The sequence below is a fragment of the Gallus gallus genome, chromosome 7 (assembly GCF_016699485.2).
Source record: "Gallus gallus isolate bGalGal1 chromosome 7, bGalGal1.mat.broiler.GRCg7b, whole genome shotgun sequence".
NCBI lineage: Eukaryota > Metazoa > Chordata > Aves > Galliformes > Phasianidae > Gallus > Gallus gallus.
This window is the reverse complement of record NC_052538.1, coordinates 21,946,402-21,964,571: the sequence shown is the minus strand read 5'-3', so window position 1 is coordinate 21,964,571 and position 18,170 is coordinate 21,946,402. Positions and strand designations below refer to the sequence as shown.

Sequence of the window (18,170 nt, the reverse complement as noted above, 5' to 3'; positions counted from 1 at the left end):
GAGAGAGCTCGGCCAGGGCACTACTAAACCCGGATGCGCTGATTCCATCCTATTGCACGCCAACGCTTGTGCCTGCAGAGTCTGAGCTCCTTTTATTGGGCTGCTGGGTGGGCTGGAAGCGCTGCAGCCCTTCACTGCCTGCAGGAGCTGCAGCGCAGCCATAGGAGCAAGGAGCTGCTGGAAGATTCAAACCGGAGCTGGGGGACACGGTCAGGATGCACAGCCTTGGAGGCAGGCAGCGTGCTGGCATCGAGTCCTGAGGTGGGAGGGTTGGAGCGGCTCTGGACAACACGAGGATGGGATGAAGAGTGGAGATGCGATGTGCTTGCAGAGCTCAAGGAGCACGCCGTGCCACAGCTATGCTCTTGAGGGTTAGGGTGCTGGACTGGCGGTTCTGAAAGAGAAGAGATTGCCTTTGGGGTGAGGAGAGAGCAGTCGGCTGCCACCTCCCTGCAAGCAACCATCCATCCCTGGGAGATCACAGGGAATATCCCACCTCCATGTGAACAAGACTTCTGCAGCTCTGGAGATGACATCTCCATTCAATAACCTTCCCTTGGTCCCATCTTCCCGTAGTCATCCCCAGGACTGGACAAATCCTCATTCTTTGCCCTCAGCCCCACATTTGCCTATTCAACTGTGGCCATTTCTTCCACCTAACTGGATCCCACACCATCTCAGACCAGGAGAGCTTGGCTCGCTTTCTGCTACTTGAGCTGTTTGAGCACGCTGCCAAGGAAGGAGATTTGGGCTCCCCAAGGCCTCATTCCCAGGGGGCTTGGGATAGTACAAGAAGCATAGGCTTTGGGGTTGGATTCCACCTTCTGCACAGGCAGCCTTGGCACTGAGACCTCAACCTGGCTAAACTAAAACATGGGTTGTGCCTCAGCTGAATGCACTAAGGACTGGTGCTTTACCTTCGGAAGGGTCTGGGGGGCAGAGCAATGACCTTGGGCTGGGCTGTGAGCACCACCTCCCCACAGCTGGCTTCCACCAGGATGTTCTGCAGGGTGTTTTCCAGCACCATCTCCACCAGACTCCCAAAGGCCGGCTGCCTGGGGGGATATCAGACAGTCGATAAGGAAGGATGCTTGTTGCAGCTCCCCCCAGCACGCAACGGGCACAGCAGCAGAGCACACTCTGTTTTCTACATGCTGAGGCCAATGAACGGCTGCCGTGTGTGTGCAGCCCTTCCTCACCTCTTCATCATCATCTTCTGCTCCCTCAGCTGCTCATGGCGAAGAACCTCACTCAGCCCCTCCCAAGAGCCCAGAACATCATTGCTGGGAGAGGATTCTTGGCTCGTTTCTTTCTTCTCTCCATTCTCCTCGGTGAAAAGATCTGGGGAAGCAGAGAGGCTGGAGGGGATGGTGGAGCACTGTCCTCTGTGTTGGGTCTTTGCTGTTTCTTCACGCTGAAACTGGGAGAAATATGGGATGGGCTCCTGCAGGCTTCTCCTCACTGCATCGTGGAACTGGGTGTTCTCCAAGAGGTCCCTGGGATGAGGAGAGGAAGAATGAGTCCCAGAAAATCAGGTATCCGAGTGACCCCAGAGGATCACCGTAAGCCAGAGCAAGCCAGAGGGAGAGCCTGAAAGACCAGGGCTGCAAAGTGGGTGAGGTTGAAGGGGCATGCACCTGATGACGCCTATCAGCACGTCCGTCACTATCTGCAGTTCCTCTTTGGAAGCAGTAGCCAGGGACAGCCATTCGGGGTCCTTCTCCATCCTGTCTCTGTCCACACTCCCATCCACAAACAGCAGCTGGTGGATGCTGGGGCTAAAAACCAGGGAGATGTTCCATCAGTGCCATGCTACCTAAGTGAGCTCCTGCAGACCTGCACCCTCCTGGCTGAACAGCAGTGCTGCAGGAAGCAGGGAGCTGCAGAGGTGCCCGGGGAAGCGCTCTCCCAGAGGAGCACTGTGCTCTGACACTATCTCCCAATGGGCCACTTCTCTTCCCAGTCCCTTACCGGGGCAAGAAGTATTTGGGGAACTCCGAGGTGAAGTTGCTGAAGAAGTCCTCAGTAGAGTGGGACCTTGCTGTCACGTCAAGGTGTAAAAGGATGGGCCTGGGAGGCTCAGGCTTGACCCACACATGGCTGGCTTCTTTGCTTGACAGCAGCCTCCTCTGCAGGTGTCCCGCAGGCTGGTTGGCTGCTGGGTGGTTCTTAACGGGGGGCAGCGTCTGTCGGAGAGCAAGAAATGAGATCCTTACTGCTCCTCCAGCCATGGGACTGGGTTAAGTGGAACTGCTTTCATGTCTCCCCAGCCATCCTTAAGCTTGTCCCAGAGGATGCCTTGACCTTATAGCCTTGCTGCCCCAGTGTGACAGCCGTTCAGGTGCTGCCTGCCCTGCCCACATGCAGCTTGTCTGCTTATTCAAATCCTTCCAATTCTATTCAAAAAGGGCCGCTGCATTCATGGGTGCATACAGGGTTCCAAGTTCACTTCCCATTCCCCTCAGCTGGAAAGTTACAGCCCACGGGGCACAGCCAGACAGTCTGATTCTCCTGGCTCCTCCAAACAGTCTGTGCCCAAAGCCTTGAAGCTACAAATGCTGGTGTGCTCTCTGCCCGGGCTCCCACGCTGTGAGATCCAACATCTGCCTCTGTTCTAACACAGTCAGTTTGATTCCACAGCGGCTGAGGTGGGCCTGACTTACCTTGTATTTCCTGACCACTGCTGAGGGCTCACAGAGATTTGCTGTCTCAGCAGAATCTGATGATCTCTAAAAAGGAAAAAAAAAAGAAGAAAGAAAAAAAAGAGAGATGGAAATCACAGGGTATGGAAAGATAAGGAGCGGAATGAGACCAGGATTCTCTTTTACCTCGCCCCAGCTGAAAGCCAATGGCCCAGTCCTTCCATGGCCACATTCTTCATGGCAGTTACCCGCTTTACACCACTGCTTACCCATGTTTATAAATTCAACTACCAGTTTCCAGAGCTGCAGGTTTTGGTTTCAGAAGATCGTTACATTTCAGATGATCGTTAGCAAATGCAGAGCCTGCAGTGCGTTTAGAAAAGTCCTTTTCAAGCTCCTCCTTTTGCAACGCTTACCCCAGCGGGCGGCCTGGGCTTCTTCTCAGCCCTGAGGTCCTGCTCTGTGATGGTGAACTCCACCGCCTGCCGCTCCTTCTCCCTTTCCCACTCCTGCAGGTCCCTCTCATACTGAACCAGGGACTCCTGGATGTACACCTATGGAGCACAGTGTGACTGAGGGGGCAGGGAAAGGAGCTGCAAATGACAGAGCCTGAAGGTGGGGACTGTTGGCCCAGCTCAGGCGATGGGAGCACACGGGCTCCAGATTCTCACCTCACACACCAGGTCTGCACTGTAGAGGGACACCCTCCCTGAAGGCTGCAGAGTGATGAAGCAGGGGGTGCTCCCTCTGGGCTGCACAACTCCCTGCTCTGGGACAATCTGCAGTACCTGTGGGGAAAATAAAAATAGCCACGGTGGATTTGTTTCTTTGTCCCGTGCCCTTGCTACGTGCCCTCTCCCTGCAGGAAATACAGATTTGAGGGGTTCCTCATGCTATTCCGGGTAGGGTAGGGTAGGGTAGGGTAGGGTAGGGTAGGGTAGGGTAGGGTAGGGTAGGGAAGGGAAGGGAAGGGAAGGGAAGGGAAGGGAAGGGAAGGGAAGGGAAGGGAAGGGAAGGGAAGGGAAGGGAAGGGAAGGGAAGGGAAGGGAAGGGAAGGGAAGGGAAGGGAAGGGAAGGGAAGGGAAGGGAAGGGAAGGGAAGGGAAGGGAAGGGAAGGGAAGGGAAGGGAAGGGAAGGGAAGGGAAGGGAAGGGAAGGGAAGGGAAGGGGAGGGAAGGGAAGGGGAGAGGAGAGGAGAGGAGAGGAGAGGAGAGGAGAGGAGAGGAGAGGAGAGGAGAGGAGAGGAGAGGAGAGGAGAGGAGAGGAGAGGAGAGGAGAGGAGAGGAGAGGAGAGGAGAGGAGAGGAGAGGAGAGGAGAGGAGAGGAGAGGAGAGGAGAGGAGAGGAGAGGAGAGGAGAGGAGAGGAGAGGAGAGGAGAGGAGAGGAGAGCAAGGTTGTGTAGAGGAAAATAAGAAAGGACTCACCTCACTGTCTTTCACACTGCCTGTCCTCCAGGTGAACACAACTGCCTTGTCCTCTGAGATATTATTGAGAAAGACCAGTCGGCTGGCTCTGGTGCGGTCTGGGATATTCCCAAAGCAAATCCTGTGGTGTGATAAGGAGGCAGCCTGCAGGAAGCAGGGTGAAACAGCCCTGTTGCAGCGGGATTGAGGAAGCAAGGAGCGGGATGTTCTGATGGTGGTGGGGAAGAAGGGGGTCTTTCACACATTTCTGGTCAGATCATATTGCCCATATCAGCACCTGGACTTACCTGCCCAGGCACAGTTAGTTTGGTGGAACCCAGGAGGACCGAAGGGGACAAAACTTCTCTGAAAGTGGCACTCTCTCCTGTGGCTTTTGGATCGTAGCCTTCCCCCTGGAAGGTGATCAGAGCTGAATCACCCCCCAGGATGTGGATGGGAACATCAACCTGCATTGGACAAAATGAGAGCATGAAGTCCAAAGCTGTAATCAGGATAGATATGCAAAAAGGCAGTGTTCTGGCTAACAAACTACAATTGGTTTATGTAAATCACACTCATAGATGAAGAGAAATCCAGGTTCCTTTGCTTTCTTTTCAGCAGTGCACGCTGCAGGGAAGAAATATTTCAGCTTCAGTCTCTTTTGTGGGAGTTATTGGAAGCCAGCAGTGAACCACAAATCTGACCAGATATTGTTTATACCCCTCAGGTACTGTTAGGTCCTTGGAAAAATATATATTGTGATGCCTCTGGCTGTGGAAGAAATGTGCTCTTTGGGATGGAGAGGCTTATGAGAGCATCTATCTGCTCTCAGATTCTGCTTCTTTGAGGGATGGAGCTCAATTCAGCTGTAGCATTGCACGGACCAAAAACCAACACAAGATCTAAAGAATGTGAGGCACAGGACAGCAGCAAGGGTTCTTGGCAGTCATGAGAAAGGCCTTACCAAGTATGTTCTGGCTTCCAGTGGTGAGAAGATCCACTCAATATGACCTGTAGTGCCAGGGGCGATTTCCCCTCTGGGAGTCAAGCAGATAAATACAGGGTGCTGATAATTGTCCTTCTGCACCCTCGTGATGCTGTCCAGCTGAACCTCAAACATGACTGTTGTGGAGCCGCCGTTGTAGAGTTCATAAATCTAATGTGAATCAGAGAGTGGAATGCTCATGACAACCCTGCACAGGTTAAACTTTGTTAGCACTTCCCTCTGGGACTCTGATAAGCATTAATAATTAATTAGTCAGCCCGTCTCCTAAGGATGAGGGACTCTGTAGCGTCAGGAGTTGTCGTGGAGGCTCTAATGGGCTCTGTGCTGAAGGTTTATCACTACACATGTATGCTGATGACTGCAATGCCTGTCCAAGTGGTGCCCTGTGAATTCAGTCTAGGAGAAAATTAGTGCAAATTAGCTAAAGGAATCGCTGTGAAGCGGATTACTCGAAATGCAAAAACACTCGTACTAAAGTGATTCTAATTCAATTCAGTCTTGCTCATTTCCCAAGTAAATTGGGCAGAACAGAATCAAAGCTCCCCTTTTTTCTTCCTTTCTTCCTTTCTTTTTTTTTTTTTTTTTTTTTCTGAATAAGCATTTAAGGAAGTTTCATTAATTTACCAAGAACCTAATTAGGATTTATTTCTAGAGTGCCTGGAGCAGCTAGGCAAGTCATCACTCGGATCCGATGTAAGAGAACAGGGGAAGAGTCCGACACACTCTATAAGCATTCTGGTTGGAGCCAATGCCAAACCTCGTAGAACTGGAGGTAAGGAGAGATGCCTTCCCTACGACCATCTCAGCACTCAGTTCCAGGCTCTGCCTGGCATTAGGCTCAACTGCTGCTGGGTTTGGCCCCAGAATGCTCACCTGTATGGGGGGGTGGGATGTCCCAATGGCAATGGGCGTGAGGAGATGCTTGGAGGAAGCAAAATGAACGTACCGCTGCTCCTTCTCCACTGTCACACCTCTGAAGTTCAGCTACGGCAGAAAGAAATGCAGTCACTGTCTCGCAAAGCTTTGGCCCCATCAGCAATGGCAACGTGAATACTTTGTGAGCTGAGGGCAATACATTCACAGCCTTACGCTGGCAAAACCAGGACAGTGAGCCCAAAGGCAAAGGCAAGGAGCTGAAGAGCCTGCCCAACTGTTGGCTTTTCTCTGACAGGTTTGCAGGTTGTATCACACGTGGCACATTTCTCCTTCCTGTGTCAGGCACCAGCCTCAGTGCTCTTTGCAAGTATACAGAAGAAATTTGCCATGCATGGAAGTATGTGCACATGGCAAGCTGTGCTGCTGTGACTCCAAGCCCTTTGGGAAGCCAAGAGTTGAGGTAAAGTAGTGGCCTCTTCCTGGAAGGGACCGCTTGGAAGCCCTCACTCTGCAGAACAAGCTGCTCCAAGAATGTGTCCAACAGGGAGTCCATAGGCTGCCAAAGTTCCCAGCTGAATTTCAGGTGATTGAGTAATGACTAACAGCATCCTGTTAGTAAAGCGGCCACCACATCGTGCAAAGCAGATGGAGTTACAGGGTTGGTTCATGGAAAGGAAGAGACACAGGGTTCTGCACGTTGAGAAAGCTGTAGCCAGGCTCAGATGAGTCATGGTGCAAGGTTTCCAGCAGGATCAACTCAAAGCACCCCTGAGCTGTCTGCTGCCTGGAGACGGGCTGAGATGGAATCACAGAGCTCATAATGTTTCTGCATGGACAAAGGGAGCTAAGTCGCTGCAATTTGCCATTAGCCTAAAGCACGACTACTTTCCAAGTGAGTGCATGGAAGATAAGGAAGACATTAGAGATGGTAGGTGGAAGCCCTGGATGGAGATCCGAGGGAGATGCTGTGTGTATCAGCAGCTAAACAAGAGCAGAGAATGCTGATTCTTCCAGAAAAGCCCCTTCCAGCTCAGTCCCATAAGCAAAGTAAGGAAGGAGAGAGGGATAGGAATACAAAGCTAACAAAGACCCACTTGGGATTTCATTGTTTTACCTTTTCAAAGCACTACATGAATGTTCAGCCTCCCAGTGCCCTCAACAAGCCAGCTACCACGCAAGTAAAGGGAGAACAAGAGCTGATGTTTCCAAACTGCAAGGGGGAAATGGATCAGAAACCTTCCTGAGCTTTGGGAGCGAAGCACCCATTTGTATTACCCGAGGGCTGGATAACATCACTACTCTGAGGCCAAGCAGCCTGAAATTTGACAAAGGACCAGGCAACGTGCTAGCCTGAAGGTCTCCACCTCTGCGTCGTTGCTATATCAGGTTTCCAAAACCTAACTTCTGGGCTGACGTGACAGTGTTTGCTTCCCTGACCACCTGGTCCAACCCCCTGCGATGAACAGGGACACCCACAGCTCCACCAAGTGCTCAGAGCCCCTCCAGCCTGACTTTGAGTGCCTCCAGGGACTGGGCTCCCACCACCGCCCTGGGCAGCCAGTGCCATTGCCTCACCACCCCTACTGCAAACAGCTTCCTTCTATCCAACCTAAAGGCACCAGGTTCCCCAAAGCCTAATGGCTCAGCGGCCAGCTGGTGAAACGCTCATCGCCACTCTCTGTGCCAGGCAGGCAGAGCACAGGGAGCCCGTCCAAGGGCTTTGAGGGAAGGCACAGTTAAGCCACTGTTTGAACAGCTTGGTCAAAGGGTTGGATTTTCAGCTGACAATAGTCCTGAAAGAAAAGAAAAATAAAAGAGACGTGTGAACACAATGGTCTCACAGGAAACTTCGGAGGCAGACAGGAAGGCTCAGACGGGCATGAGCTGTGCCCGGCAGAGCACAAGGTGACTCTGACTCTAACTGACAGTCTGAGAGAGGGGGAGAGAGAAAAATTCATTCCAAGCCTGAGGAAATGCCACAGGATAACACGCAGCAGATCAGCTGTGGGATGCTTCAGCAAGTGGCAAAGCAGGAGGAATGAGTAGGAGGCTCCTCAGCTGTTGGCAAGGAGGAAGAAGTGGGTGGACCAAAGCTGGGATTGCAGCAGGAACAGCCAACCAGCAGTGCAGGGAATGCCTGCCGGGCTGGGGAAGCAGTGCAGTGCCACATCACAGTATGCTGGAATGCCAGGTTTGTCACCATGCCGGCTTTATGTCTCCGCTTTGGCCGGTGCAGACTGCAGGGGAAGGCCCCAGGCTCCTGGCCCATGCAGCTCCTGGAGAAATGCCCTGTAATCCAGCTCCTACCTGATGCTGTTCTGCAAACACACACAACAGACATCTGCTGCCTTACCAGAATCTCATGGCCATAGGAAGCCTTCAGCAACACCGGCAGGTGATCGGTGCCAACGAAATCGTGTCTAGCAGTGCAAGAGGAGGAGGAAAACAAATAATTAGCAACCAACCTTGAGCCCAGGGTGGTAGAATCAGGGTCACACAGTACATTAGAGACAACTCATTTCCCTGCTAAAGGATCACTGTTGCGTAAGGGCCTCAGAGAGAGAGGGGGGGGGACAGTTGTGCTCGTGTGGGAACAAGTGGTGCAGTGTTGGTTTTGGTCATGCACCAGTGCAGGGACCTGAGATTCTAGGCCATATGAAGCACCAGCCCTTCTTAGATCAGGGCTGTTATAGAAGCAGTGCTGGCCAGCTGCCTGCACACCTCCCACAGGCACACGAGGCCCTAGCTGTTGGCAAAGACAAGAATATCACTGTATAGTCATCACTGCAGAAAGTACAGGCTCAGGGACTTCGCACTTGTCCAACGTCTGCTGGGCAAGAGGCATGTGAAGGGAGAGGATCTGGCACAGAAGGAGAGCATTCTGTCAGCAGGTGCTGTCCTGGCATGCAGGATGATGCCATCACCTGTGTGAGAGCTGGACAGCTTCCTCTTGTCCTGGAAGAAGCTTCCCTGACTTAGGGGAAACGCTGAAGAGCTGGTTATCCTGAATTCTCATCTGGTGCAGCTCCCGAGGGCTGAGATTTGCATCCTCTGCCCAGTGCTCCATGTCCATCTTCTGGTCAGAAGGAAAGAGGAAGGCCCTAGGGACCCAGTGAGATGGTCAGCAGCAGGAACGGACAGCCTGCCCAGGTCAGTGTGCTCAGTTCAGCTAGGCTTCCCCACCCAGACCCACCAACAGGCCCCATTCACAGCCCCAAACTACATTCACAACACGAACTACACCACCCCATTCATTCTCTAACGCCTCACGGCCCCTGTGGGCATTCCCCTCTCCCCAGGCAGACCCCTAGAGAAGGATGAGCTCCATCCAGCACTGCTTACCACTCCACAGGCACCACACCGTTGTTCACCAGCAGGAGCATCACAAGGGCAGGCTCCGAGCCTATGGGGGCAGCCCCAAAGTTGAAATCCAGCTGGAGAGGTGTGTATATGGGGGGGATCAAGCACGTGCTGATCAGCAGGGAGAAAGAAATGGTTAAATTGAGACAGAGGGGCTGGAACTAGATGGTTTAAGGCTCCTTCCAACACAAGCCATTCTATGATTCTATGCTATCTATCTTCCTTACGATGATTCTTTGATCCTTCAGCTCTTTTTGGAGGAAGGATACTAGGCGTAAGGAACACCTTTCGATTTTCTCTGATCTTTTGTGTATGGGATACATGGAGGACCTGTGAGTCCTGCTTGGCTGAGCCCCTCGCCTCACCTGTGCCTGGTGGGAACCCTGTAGGTGAGCTCACTGGGAGCCGGGTCTCGCTGCAGGTATTCATTCAGGGTGTCCAGGGAGAGCAGCCTCCAGAGGAGCAGCCTGCTGATGCCGCTGGTACTCCCTGCTGAGCAGGCGGCAGCGATGCGGATCGTTGGGTGGACGCCTGTCGCTTCTATGCAGCACAGGGGATGCTGCTCTGCTTTTGTACTTGCAAGATCTGGAACTTGGGAGAGAAAAGTAAAGCAAAAGGGAGAGAGAGTGCAGGAGTGGATGAACTGCTCAGCAGAGGGGCTTCTGCTGTCAGGACGGTTACAGTCCTGCACGGTTTGGTCTATTATAGCACAGACTACTTGGCTGGGAGGGAACATCTTCTCCCCCTTCCCACAAACGCCCATTTCTCACCTGCAGGGGTGCAGATTGCATAGCTGATGGACCAGGTGTAGTGCAGCTGCCGGGCTGGCCTGACTGTTACTCGCACAAAAGCTTTTGACCTTGCAGGGATTGTCCCTCTGGAGTGTTCCAGTTCCAAAGCTGTAGGAGAAAGGAGGTGGCGTGAGCTCTGGGCATCACTGATGTATCCTAAAGCACACAAGTGGCCAGTACACAGCTTATGAGAGTAGCTGCAAGTTAGCCAGCAAGCAGCTCAACCTCTGAGCACGTGCTAGCACCACTTTGCAGAAAAGTGGGGAAGGACGAGGCCCCATCCCAGGCTGATTCCTCCCAGTACCCATCGGATCACTGCAGACTTCCTCGGGGTCACAAAGCCCGGTGATCAGCTGCTCCACGCTGAGGATGTACTGAAGAGAACAGATCCCATCATTCAGCAGTACCATGCTGCAGTCTTTCAGGTTGCCAACCAGAACATTTCCAAGGTCCACGTGTTCCTTTTGTGCCTGAAACACAAACCCATCACGCAAAGGTCAACATTACATGTAGAAGATAGCAGTCGATGTAGCCACCACTTTGGATCTTGGCCACCATGTTGGACCATGTGCAGAACAAATGGAAGAGAGTGGGCAATGGGAGGAGAGAGCTGGGAGTGTCAGAGGAGCCAAAGACCCACATCTCACCACAGCCCCCGCCACAGGCCCCATTTCCTTACCCTGATGGTGCCCAGTGCCCCCTCTCCAATGATCCTTAAATTATAATGGATACTCTGGGGTGACACGGGTGCCGGGCTTTCCCAGCCCACAAACACTACAGCTCGCAGGAGATACTTGGTCACGTTGTCAGGGGTAAAAGTCCATGCTTGAGCCTGAAACCACAAAGGGAAGGATAACATTCATGGGAGCTCCAGACCGGAGCTGTATTGTGGAGAGTACAATGCTATTTGAGTAGAACCTGAGTTTACCATGGCTTCATAGGGCTGGAGGAGCCCTGCTGCTGGTCTGACGGACAGGAGCTTGCTGTCAGAGAGGTGGATCTTCCATGTGAAGGCCATGGGTAGTCTTGTGCAGTTCTTTATGGTATACCTTTGTGTTGAGGAGGTCCCTATGCAAACAGGCTTGAAGTATAGTTTCCCATCACCTTCTAAGAGCAAGAGAAGGGACTCTGCACAACTCCGGAGCACGATCTCCTGTGGCATTCAAGGAAAAACAATAGATATTAGCCGGAAGCCTCAGCTGACCTTTGGATGGACCTTGAAAAGGTGCTGCTCCTTCCAAGATGGAATCAAGAACAGACAGGGGCTGAAGGAGGATGGGAAGGAACCTGGACTGAGCTCTGAGCATTGTATAATTCATTCCAGCAGACAGAGACACAAGGAAACAAGGGAGTATCTGGCATCACAAGATTCTTCCATCTGTAGTGTGGATCGAGAACTGAGAAGAAGATGAGTACAATGGAAGAAATCTTCCTCACGAGCTTCTCCTTCCCTCTACTTACCTTGGTGTACCCTGGGTAGGAGTTGAGCTGCAAGGGCAGGATGTGCTGCTGTGATACAGTGTTAACTGGGCGAGTGGAGAGAAAGAAAATCTGGTGGCCTCCTGGCATGATGTGTCCTGAGTGGGGCTTCACCAAAACAGAGGGACAAGCAGCTTGGTTCACGCTGAAGGTTATCATTGAGGTGCCTGTGTTTGAGAGCAGAGCGCTGCAGTAGGTGTCCGTGTCAGAAGCCACAGGAGGAAAGGTCTGGAGGAAACAAACAAGAAATGTTGTTTGACCTTACAGGATCACTGCTTTATTGTGCTACAAATGCAGCAGGGAGAGGCAGGAAAACTTCCACTCCACCTTGCAAGCCTCTTACAATTGCAAGTGTGGATTCCGTGCTCCGCTCTCCATTTGTCTAAGTGCATGTGGAGTGCCTAATGCACCCAAGAGGGGACTAAGCACCCTTGTCAGTGCCTATACCCACTTAAACAGGCAAGGAGGATATTCCAAGCGCTTTCCACTCAGAGCTGACGAGGTGCTGCATGCAACCTGTCACACTGGAGGTTGGGAAAGTAACACAAGACAAAAGGCTTCCTGCTTTTGTCCCAAATCAGGAGTCTCCCCATCATCTAAGACATCTCTCAGGATGTTGCAGTGGGGAAAAAGTAAAAGTTCATGAGTGAACAGTGAGCATCTCTGCAAATTCCCTGTCTCTTTAAGTCCACACACCTTGGGGACATCCAGGAGGTACTGTGGGATGAAGTGCTCCCGTTTTGCTTCATATGTGTGCGCCCTCAGCCTGATGGTCAGGCACCAGGGTGGGCAGATGGTGGCATCTTCCTCAATGTTGCTGTATTGCCTCAGTACCTACAGGCACGCAGGAGACAGAGCTGAGTGCATGAGGGAGGGGAACGTGGCAAGGTGCCTCCTGGCCATTGCTACTAACCTTGTAGAAGGCAAAACCCTCCAGCTCTGCGGCATAAAGGCTGTTGAGCTGGGTGGGCTGGAAAAGGACACGGAAGGCCGAAGACTTCAAAGGAGGGATGTCACAGCTTTCGGGGGTCACTTGGAAGGCACTGCCATAGCTTGGAGTCCAGGCAACGGTGATCTTTCCTTTGGTGTGGTTGGTGACACAGAGAGGAAGCGGTTCTGCCTTGCAGAGCGGCACGCAGCGCCCAAAATCGTGCTCCCTGGGGCTGACGCTAACGTGAGGTGGAAACAAGGCCAGGTCGCTGCTTATGCCATCATAGAAATATTCACTCATGGAGCTGGCTTCAGTGTATTCCTTGGGGGGCTTGTCCAGAGGGATCTACAGGATGGGAGCATCTCGGTGTGTGCAGGGTAAATGGAGCACCTTGGACTTCAGGGAGGGCAGCTCATACCTCAGGAAGCAGCATGAGGGCCCTCTTCTCATCCATCAGCAGCTTCCCATCCTTCAGCATCACGCTTAGGATATCGGGGGGATAGAAGGTCAGCCCCCTCACCGTGTTGGTTCGGTACCAGGAGAGGTGTCTCGCCTGCAGGATGGCTGGCTTAGCGGTGTCTGAATGGCAGGTACCAAAGAAGTCCACATACAGGGGTTCCTGGGAAAACAACAGAAATTCTTGTACGAAATAAGCCTCCCTTCTACGATTACCTTGGAAGTTACCTTATCGATTATAGAGACATGGATTTCCAGGGTCTACTGGCTTCGAGAGGCCAGCCCTGATGGGCTACACTGCAAAAACCCTCTGAGCTCTCAAAGCGGTGATACCACCCGCTGCTCCCTTACCTGGTGGTGGACGAGGCACACCACTCTGCGGTGATAGCTGATGGGGTGAGCAGGGCGAAAGGTCACCTTCAGCACCAGGGTTGTTGTGCCCTCCAAGACCCCACAGGGGCGATCCAAAGAGAAGACGCTCCCCCTGCCATCAATGTCAAACTGGTAGTATGCCGGGACATCTGAGACATTGCTGATTTTCAGCATCTGCGTTGAGCTTTCCCCAAGATTGATCCAGTCGAAGTCTACAGAGGATTGGTGCAGGGACACCAAAGGGCCTAGAACAACAACACGACGCAATCGATCTTCCCCAGCCAGCATGGCTTCACCAGCAAACCCACCAGTCCCAGCAAACAGCTTCACGTTCACCTCCAACTAGCTCACATCTGCCTCAAGACAGTGTAAATTTAAATCAGTGCCCCAGGAACGGCAATAGAAGGTACATCTATGAGGGCTGGGACAGTCCCTTGTTCTTCCCCAAGCATTAGCACTTCCCCTGCAGGGCTGAGAGGAAGGAGGAAACGTGGGAAGCTTTCACCTTTACATGAGCCAACCATCTTCAGAACGGTCTGCTGGAGGCACCCAGTGGGTGTGACGGTGAAATAATCCGTGCTGTGCTCTCCTACTGCCTGTGGCTGGAACCGTATGCACAAGGCCAGCTTCCCTTTGGCAGGGACAACAGCATGGGATACGTCGCAGGAGAAGACGTGATCTTGGAGCAGAGGGTCTTTTGCTCTTTCTATCATACATGGTGCATCAACCTGCAAGCAGAGAAGAAACAGGCTCATCATGTTTTATTCTCGCTCCCACCTGGGCTATTTTCACTGCATTACAGGAGATTTCCAAACCACATCCCCCAGGGACGCATGCCAGCTTGTCACCCTCTTACAAGAAGCAGCCTCCCTCTCCACATACCGCAGACATGTTGAGGATTTCTACACACTTCTCCACGCTTGTGCCCACTGGCACCGATCCGAAGCACAGCACATCCTGTAACTTGCCAGGCTGTGCACCTTTGTGCTGTTCCCCCGGCACGTTCACTTGCAGATAGGGGTATTTGGCTGTTAAAGAGGATAATACACAGCATCACCTACAAGCACAGCACCTCCACTTGTCCCTGTGGGATGCTGCTCTATGTTTAGGGGCAATACATGTTAATGAGCATTAAATGCAAGAGTGACTAACCCTGGGCTCTTAGCTGCATGGTTCTCTTTTGCTTCTCTTCAACACCAAACCAACACGTTGCTATCACGTTGCACACCGCAGCTGCCTTGGGTTGGAAGAGCACCTTAACGGTGCACTCAGCACCCACACTCAGCACGCCGTGCTCAGGAGTCATGGAGAAGGGGCTGGGTGTCTCCCAGGCAAACACCGTGGTGAGATCACTAGGAAGCAAGTACGGTTGGAGAAGATGAATGGAGCCATTCTGCCTGTGCAACCGTGCATAGGATGGGCCTTTCCCAACGGGCTGCTCAGTTAGGATGCGAAACAAGCAGTGGTGAACGTCAGAACACCTAATGCATCTGGCCAAACGCATGGGTGAGGTGTACTCAGTGGGAAGCCCAAGAAGGTGGTCATATATCTGAGCAAACAAAGAGGGGCAGCTCAGCCACGCGGCACTCACCCCACATTGCGTACAGTGAATGTCGTCTCTGCGGCGCTGTGCACAGCACAGAGGGGCAACTGGACAGCAGACGGGAAGGACAGGCAGGGATGTGGGAGCACAGCACGCAGGGTGACAGAGAACTCACCCTCGGCCTTCTGAAAGCAGATGCTGTCTTCGTAGTCCCTCTGCACAGAGAAGAGAGGGGAGACAGCAGTCAGACAGGCTCCCTCGAGCTGAGTTCTGCATTGGATTCATCCCACTGGTCTCTGGGATCGAGCCAGAGACAAGTAGTTCAATGTTCAGTAGTTCAAATGCCTTATTTTACTGGCATTGGTGAGAAGCAGTATGTGAAAACTGGGAATACTTTGTGCAAGGAGCCCTCTCCCAACTGCCAGCCATAACCACAGGCAAACTGCTCCCCCAGCTGTTGGACACATGGAGATTGCAGGAGGGTTGTGCTGTCCTACGCTAGAACCTCCCAGCAGGACGGGTTCCTTCCCTGAAAGCCAAGCGGGACACTGAGAGCAGATCTGATGCTTCCACTTTACCTTTTCAGTGGGCCGGAAAATGACGGGCAGGGTTAAGGACATGCCAGGGCTCAGGGCAATTGGCTGGGGGAAAACAGTGATGAAGAACCGCGTGGAAGGGCATCTGGATAACGAAATCAAAGCAGGGCGTTTTGTCTGACGCCGTACAGCTGTTGTTCTATTAGGTAGCAGGAAAGAGAATGAAGTATTAAAAGGCCCCAAAGCCCCCCAGTTAGAGGTGACTTACAAACCTGACCCCAAAGACACTCAGCAAACAGGAACAGAACCCAGGCGTCCTGAAAATCCCTTCCCAGCTCTAAATACCTGCCCCTTCCTGAAGCAATATTTTACATTCCCAGGCCACGCAGCGTGAGCCAAACTCTTAGTAAGGGCAGAAACATTTGAGTCCCAGAGCAGGCAGGGTCACAGGGAATGCTGGCATGGCCTGACGTCCAGCAGGACTCCCTGGAGCCATGGTTTCGGGACACACCAGCGGCTGGCTGGCATACATCCACGATTCAAATCTCTCACTAGACTGGAAATGCCTCACAGACAGAAGTATCAGCAAAACCGAATTTTAGAAAGGCATTGCATTTTAAATACTCCTGCTGGGAACAAGGGCCGTGCATCTGAATTAGTGGGTTTCTGCCCTGCTGCGCCAGCGTGCACACAGCCTGCAGCGCACAGCCCAGGGGGAGAGGATCTGAGCGGGTGCTGAAGCGATGGATGGAGCAGAGGGAGGAAGATGCAGCGAGAGGGTGAGGAGGAAAAGGAGAAGGAGACTTCCCACACACCTGTAGCTCAGCTTCTGGGTTTTCTCGTGGACGTTTTTCAGGACCAGATGTTTGATCACCTCTTTTCCGAGCTCCCAGCCACGCCACTGGAGTGTTTCTGCCACTTCAATGCCCCAAAATGTGCCTTTCTTCTGTGCCTTTCTCGAGGATGGCTTAGGAATTTGCAATGGGAGCATCAGCAGTTTGTGACAGGGGGAGAAACCACCCCCACAGCTGTTGCCTTGCATTAAAAGCCTGTGACCCTGGCAAAGGATGTAGAGCCACCCTGTGGCAGGGCCCCAGGAGCCCCCACAAAGCTCTGTGGGATCCTCCTGGATGTCAGCAACTCCAGAAGCAGGGGTTAAAGAGTCGGTGGCTGCCTCCCTTCCCCTTTATTCTGGTAAATCCACCCATGGCAACAGCACCTTTGGCTCCAGCGCTCACCTTCCTGGCACAGCCACAGCATCGCCTCCGGAGAGGGTCCGGGTTGGGGGGCTCCCCCTGCACCTCAGCCAGCATCTGAGGAGGGAGAGGAGAGCATCCTCACACACACCGCTCCTCTGCCAGGCTCCTTGCTGCCAGCACCCGGGAGCCCCCAGGGCCCAACCACTGCTCCTCGGGGTTCCCTGGCACCCCCCATTTCCCAGCTGGGCCCCCTCTCAGCTTGGAAAGCAGGCTTTTATATTGCTCCTATAGCCCTGCCTAGGGCTCTGCAGCAGGGCCCCGCTCCTTACAGCGCGGGAGCACAGCCCAGCTCCCTCTGCCTGAGCCCACCTCGCCTCCCAGCTCCGGCTCAGCCCCACGTAGCATCACTCCCGTTGCCATGGCAACCGGACGCGGCGGCGTCTCCCGTAGCAACGACGGTGGCCGCCCAGGGTCAAATTGCGCGTGGCTGCGGCCGCCAGGAGGCAGCAGTGGGACGCGGAGGGGGTACGGAGTGCGGGGGGGTCGGATGGGTGAGGGGGGTCTGATGGGGGACATATAGGGGGTCGGGGTTGGGTTGTATTGGGGCAGATATAGGGATGCAGGGGGCAGATAGGATGTATGGGGACAAATAGGGGGTGCAGGGGGCAGAGAGGGGATGCATGGGGGCAAGTAGGGGGGTGCAGATAGGAGGATGCAGGGAGCATATCGAGGAGCCCGGGTGGTTTAGGGGCCATACGGGGAAATGCAAAGTGTGTAGGGGTAGATAGGGAAGTGCAGGTGTGGGGGTCAAGGTGGTGCAGAGGGCAGATGGAGGCCAGGAGGAGATAGGACAGGGTGGAGATGAGGGGGGCACCATGCATGTGGTGGCAGATGGGGGTGCAGGTGGTGCAGAGGGCAGATGGGGAGAACAGGGAGCAGATGGGAGCAAGGATATATGGAGGGGTGTTGGGGCGATGGCAGGGTGGAGGGGGGTCCAAGAGTGCCTAAAGGAAAGAGAGGATGAGGGTAGGTGCTGGAGAGTGGGCAGAGATGGAATGAAGCTGAAAGCAGAGGTGCAGTAAAGAAGTGTGGGTGCATGAGAGGAGTGGGAGAGAGGGCTGTGAGGTTCAGGGATGGGAGTACCTCGTGTGTGTGGGATGCAATAGGCTGGAGGGCACTGGCATGGGGATGGGATTGCACTTCAGTGGGGCATGGCCACCCTTTGGAACATCAGTGGCCCAAGTGACAAGTAGTGACTGCTGCCAAAAGCAGCTCCGGGATTGGCTGAAAGCGGGCGAAGGGACAGAGGGGACCCTCGTGTCCCCATCAGAAACACTCGGACAACCCCTCAGGGTGTAGCATGGCAGAGAGCAGGGCTGCTGGAGCTGGGGCAGAGGCAGGGAGGAGATGCAGCTTTAATGGCACTTGTCGTTGTTTACACCATGAGTCATCCGAGCGTGCAGCTGTAAATCAGCACCCCAACCCCTCCTGCAGCCGCGTCCCCTCCTCTGTCCCCCAGCACTGGATGAGTGCCTGGCTCCTGCAAAAACAATCTCATAAATAACAGCAACAAAACA

General features: G+C 53.5%; 1 protein-coding gene across 4 annotated transcripts; it reads right to left on the bottom strand.

The window, feature by feature from the left end:
• Positions 1-66: 66 nt before the first annotated feature.
• On the bottom strand, positions 67-17,022 carry CFAP65 (cilia and flagella associated protein 65). Of its 4 annotated transcripts, none has more exons than NM_001396598.1 (33): positions 16,963-17,022; positions 16,633-16,707; positions 16,210-16,361; positions 15,437-15,539; positions 14,907-15,073; positions 14,468-14,667; positions 14,198-14,343; positions 13,821-14,043; positions 13,295-13,560; positions 12,906-13,106; positions 12,470-12,832; positions 12,253-12,390; positions 11,539-11,784; positions 11,006-11,230; positions 10,757-10,909; positions 10,382-10,547; positions 10,057-10,185; positions 9,652-9,877; positions 9,269-9,397; positions 8,851-9,027; positions 8,280-8,346; positions 5,924-6,034; positions 5,009-5,200; positions 4,353-4,511; positions 4,066-4,209; positions 3,314-3,430; positions 3,059-3,196; positions 2,664-2,729; positions 1,972-2,186; positions 1,638-1,778; positions 1,200-1,496; positions 918-1,051; positions 67-394 (listed from the first exon to the last, which is right to left on the bottom strand). In NM_001396598.1, the coding sequence occupies exons 1-33, from the start codon at positions 17,011-17,013 to the stop codon at positions 132-134; spliced, it is 5,580 nt and encodes a 1,859-aa protein (NP_001383527.1). In that variant the 5' UTR covers positions 17,014-17,022; the 3' UTR covers positions 67-131. The 4 variants fall into 4 exon arrangements, with proteins under 4 accessions (NP_001383527.1, XP_040559782.1, XP_025008202.2 ...); XM_040703848.2 differs by having other exon boundaries at positions 16,923-17,016; XM_025152434.3 differs by having other exon boundaries at positions 918-1,055; positions 16,963-17,016.
• Between the last annotated feature and the right edge of the window lie 1,148 nt (positions 17,023-18,170).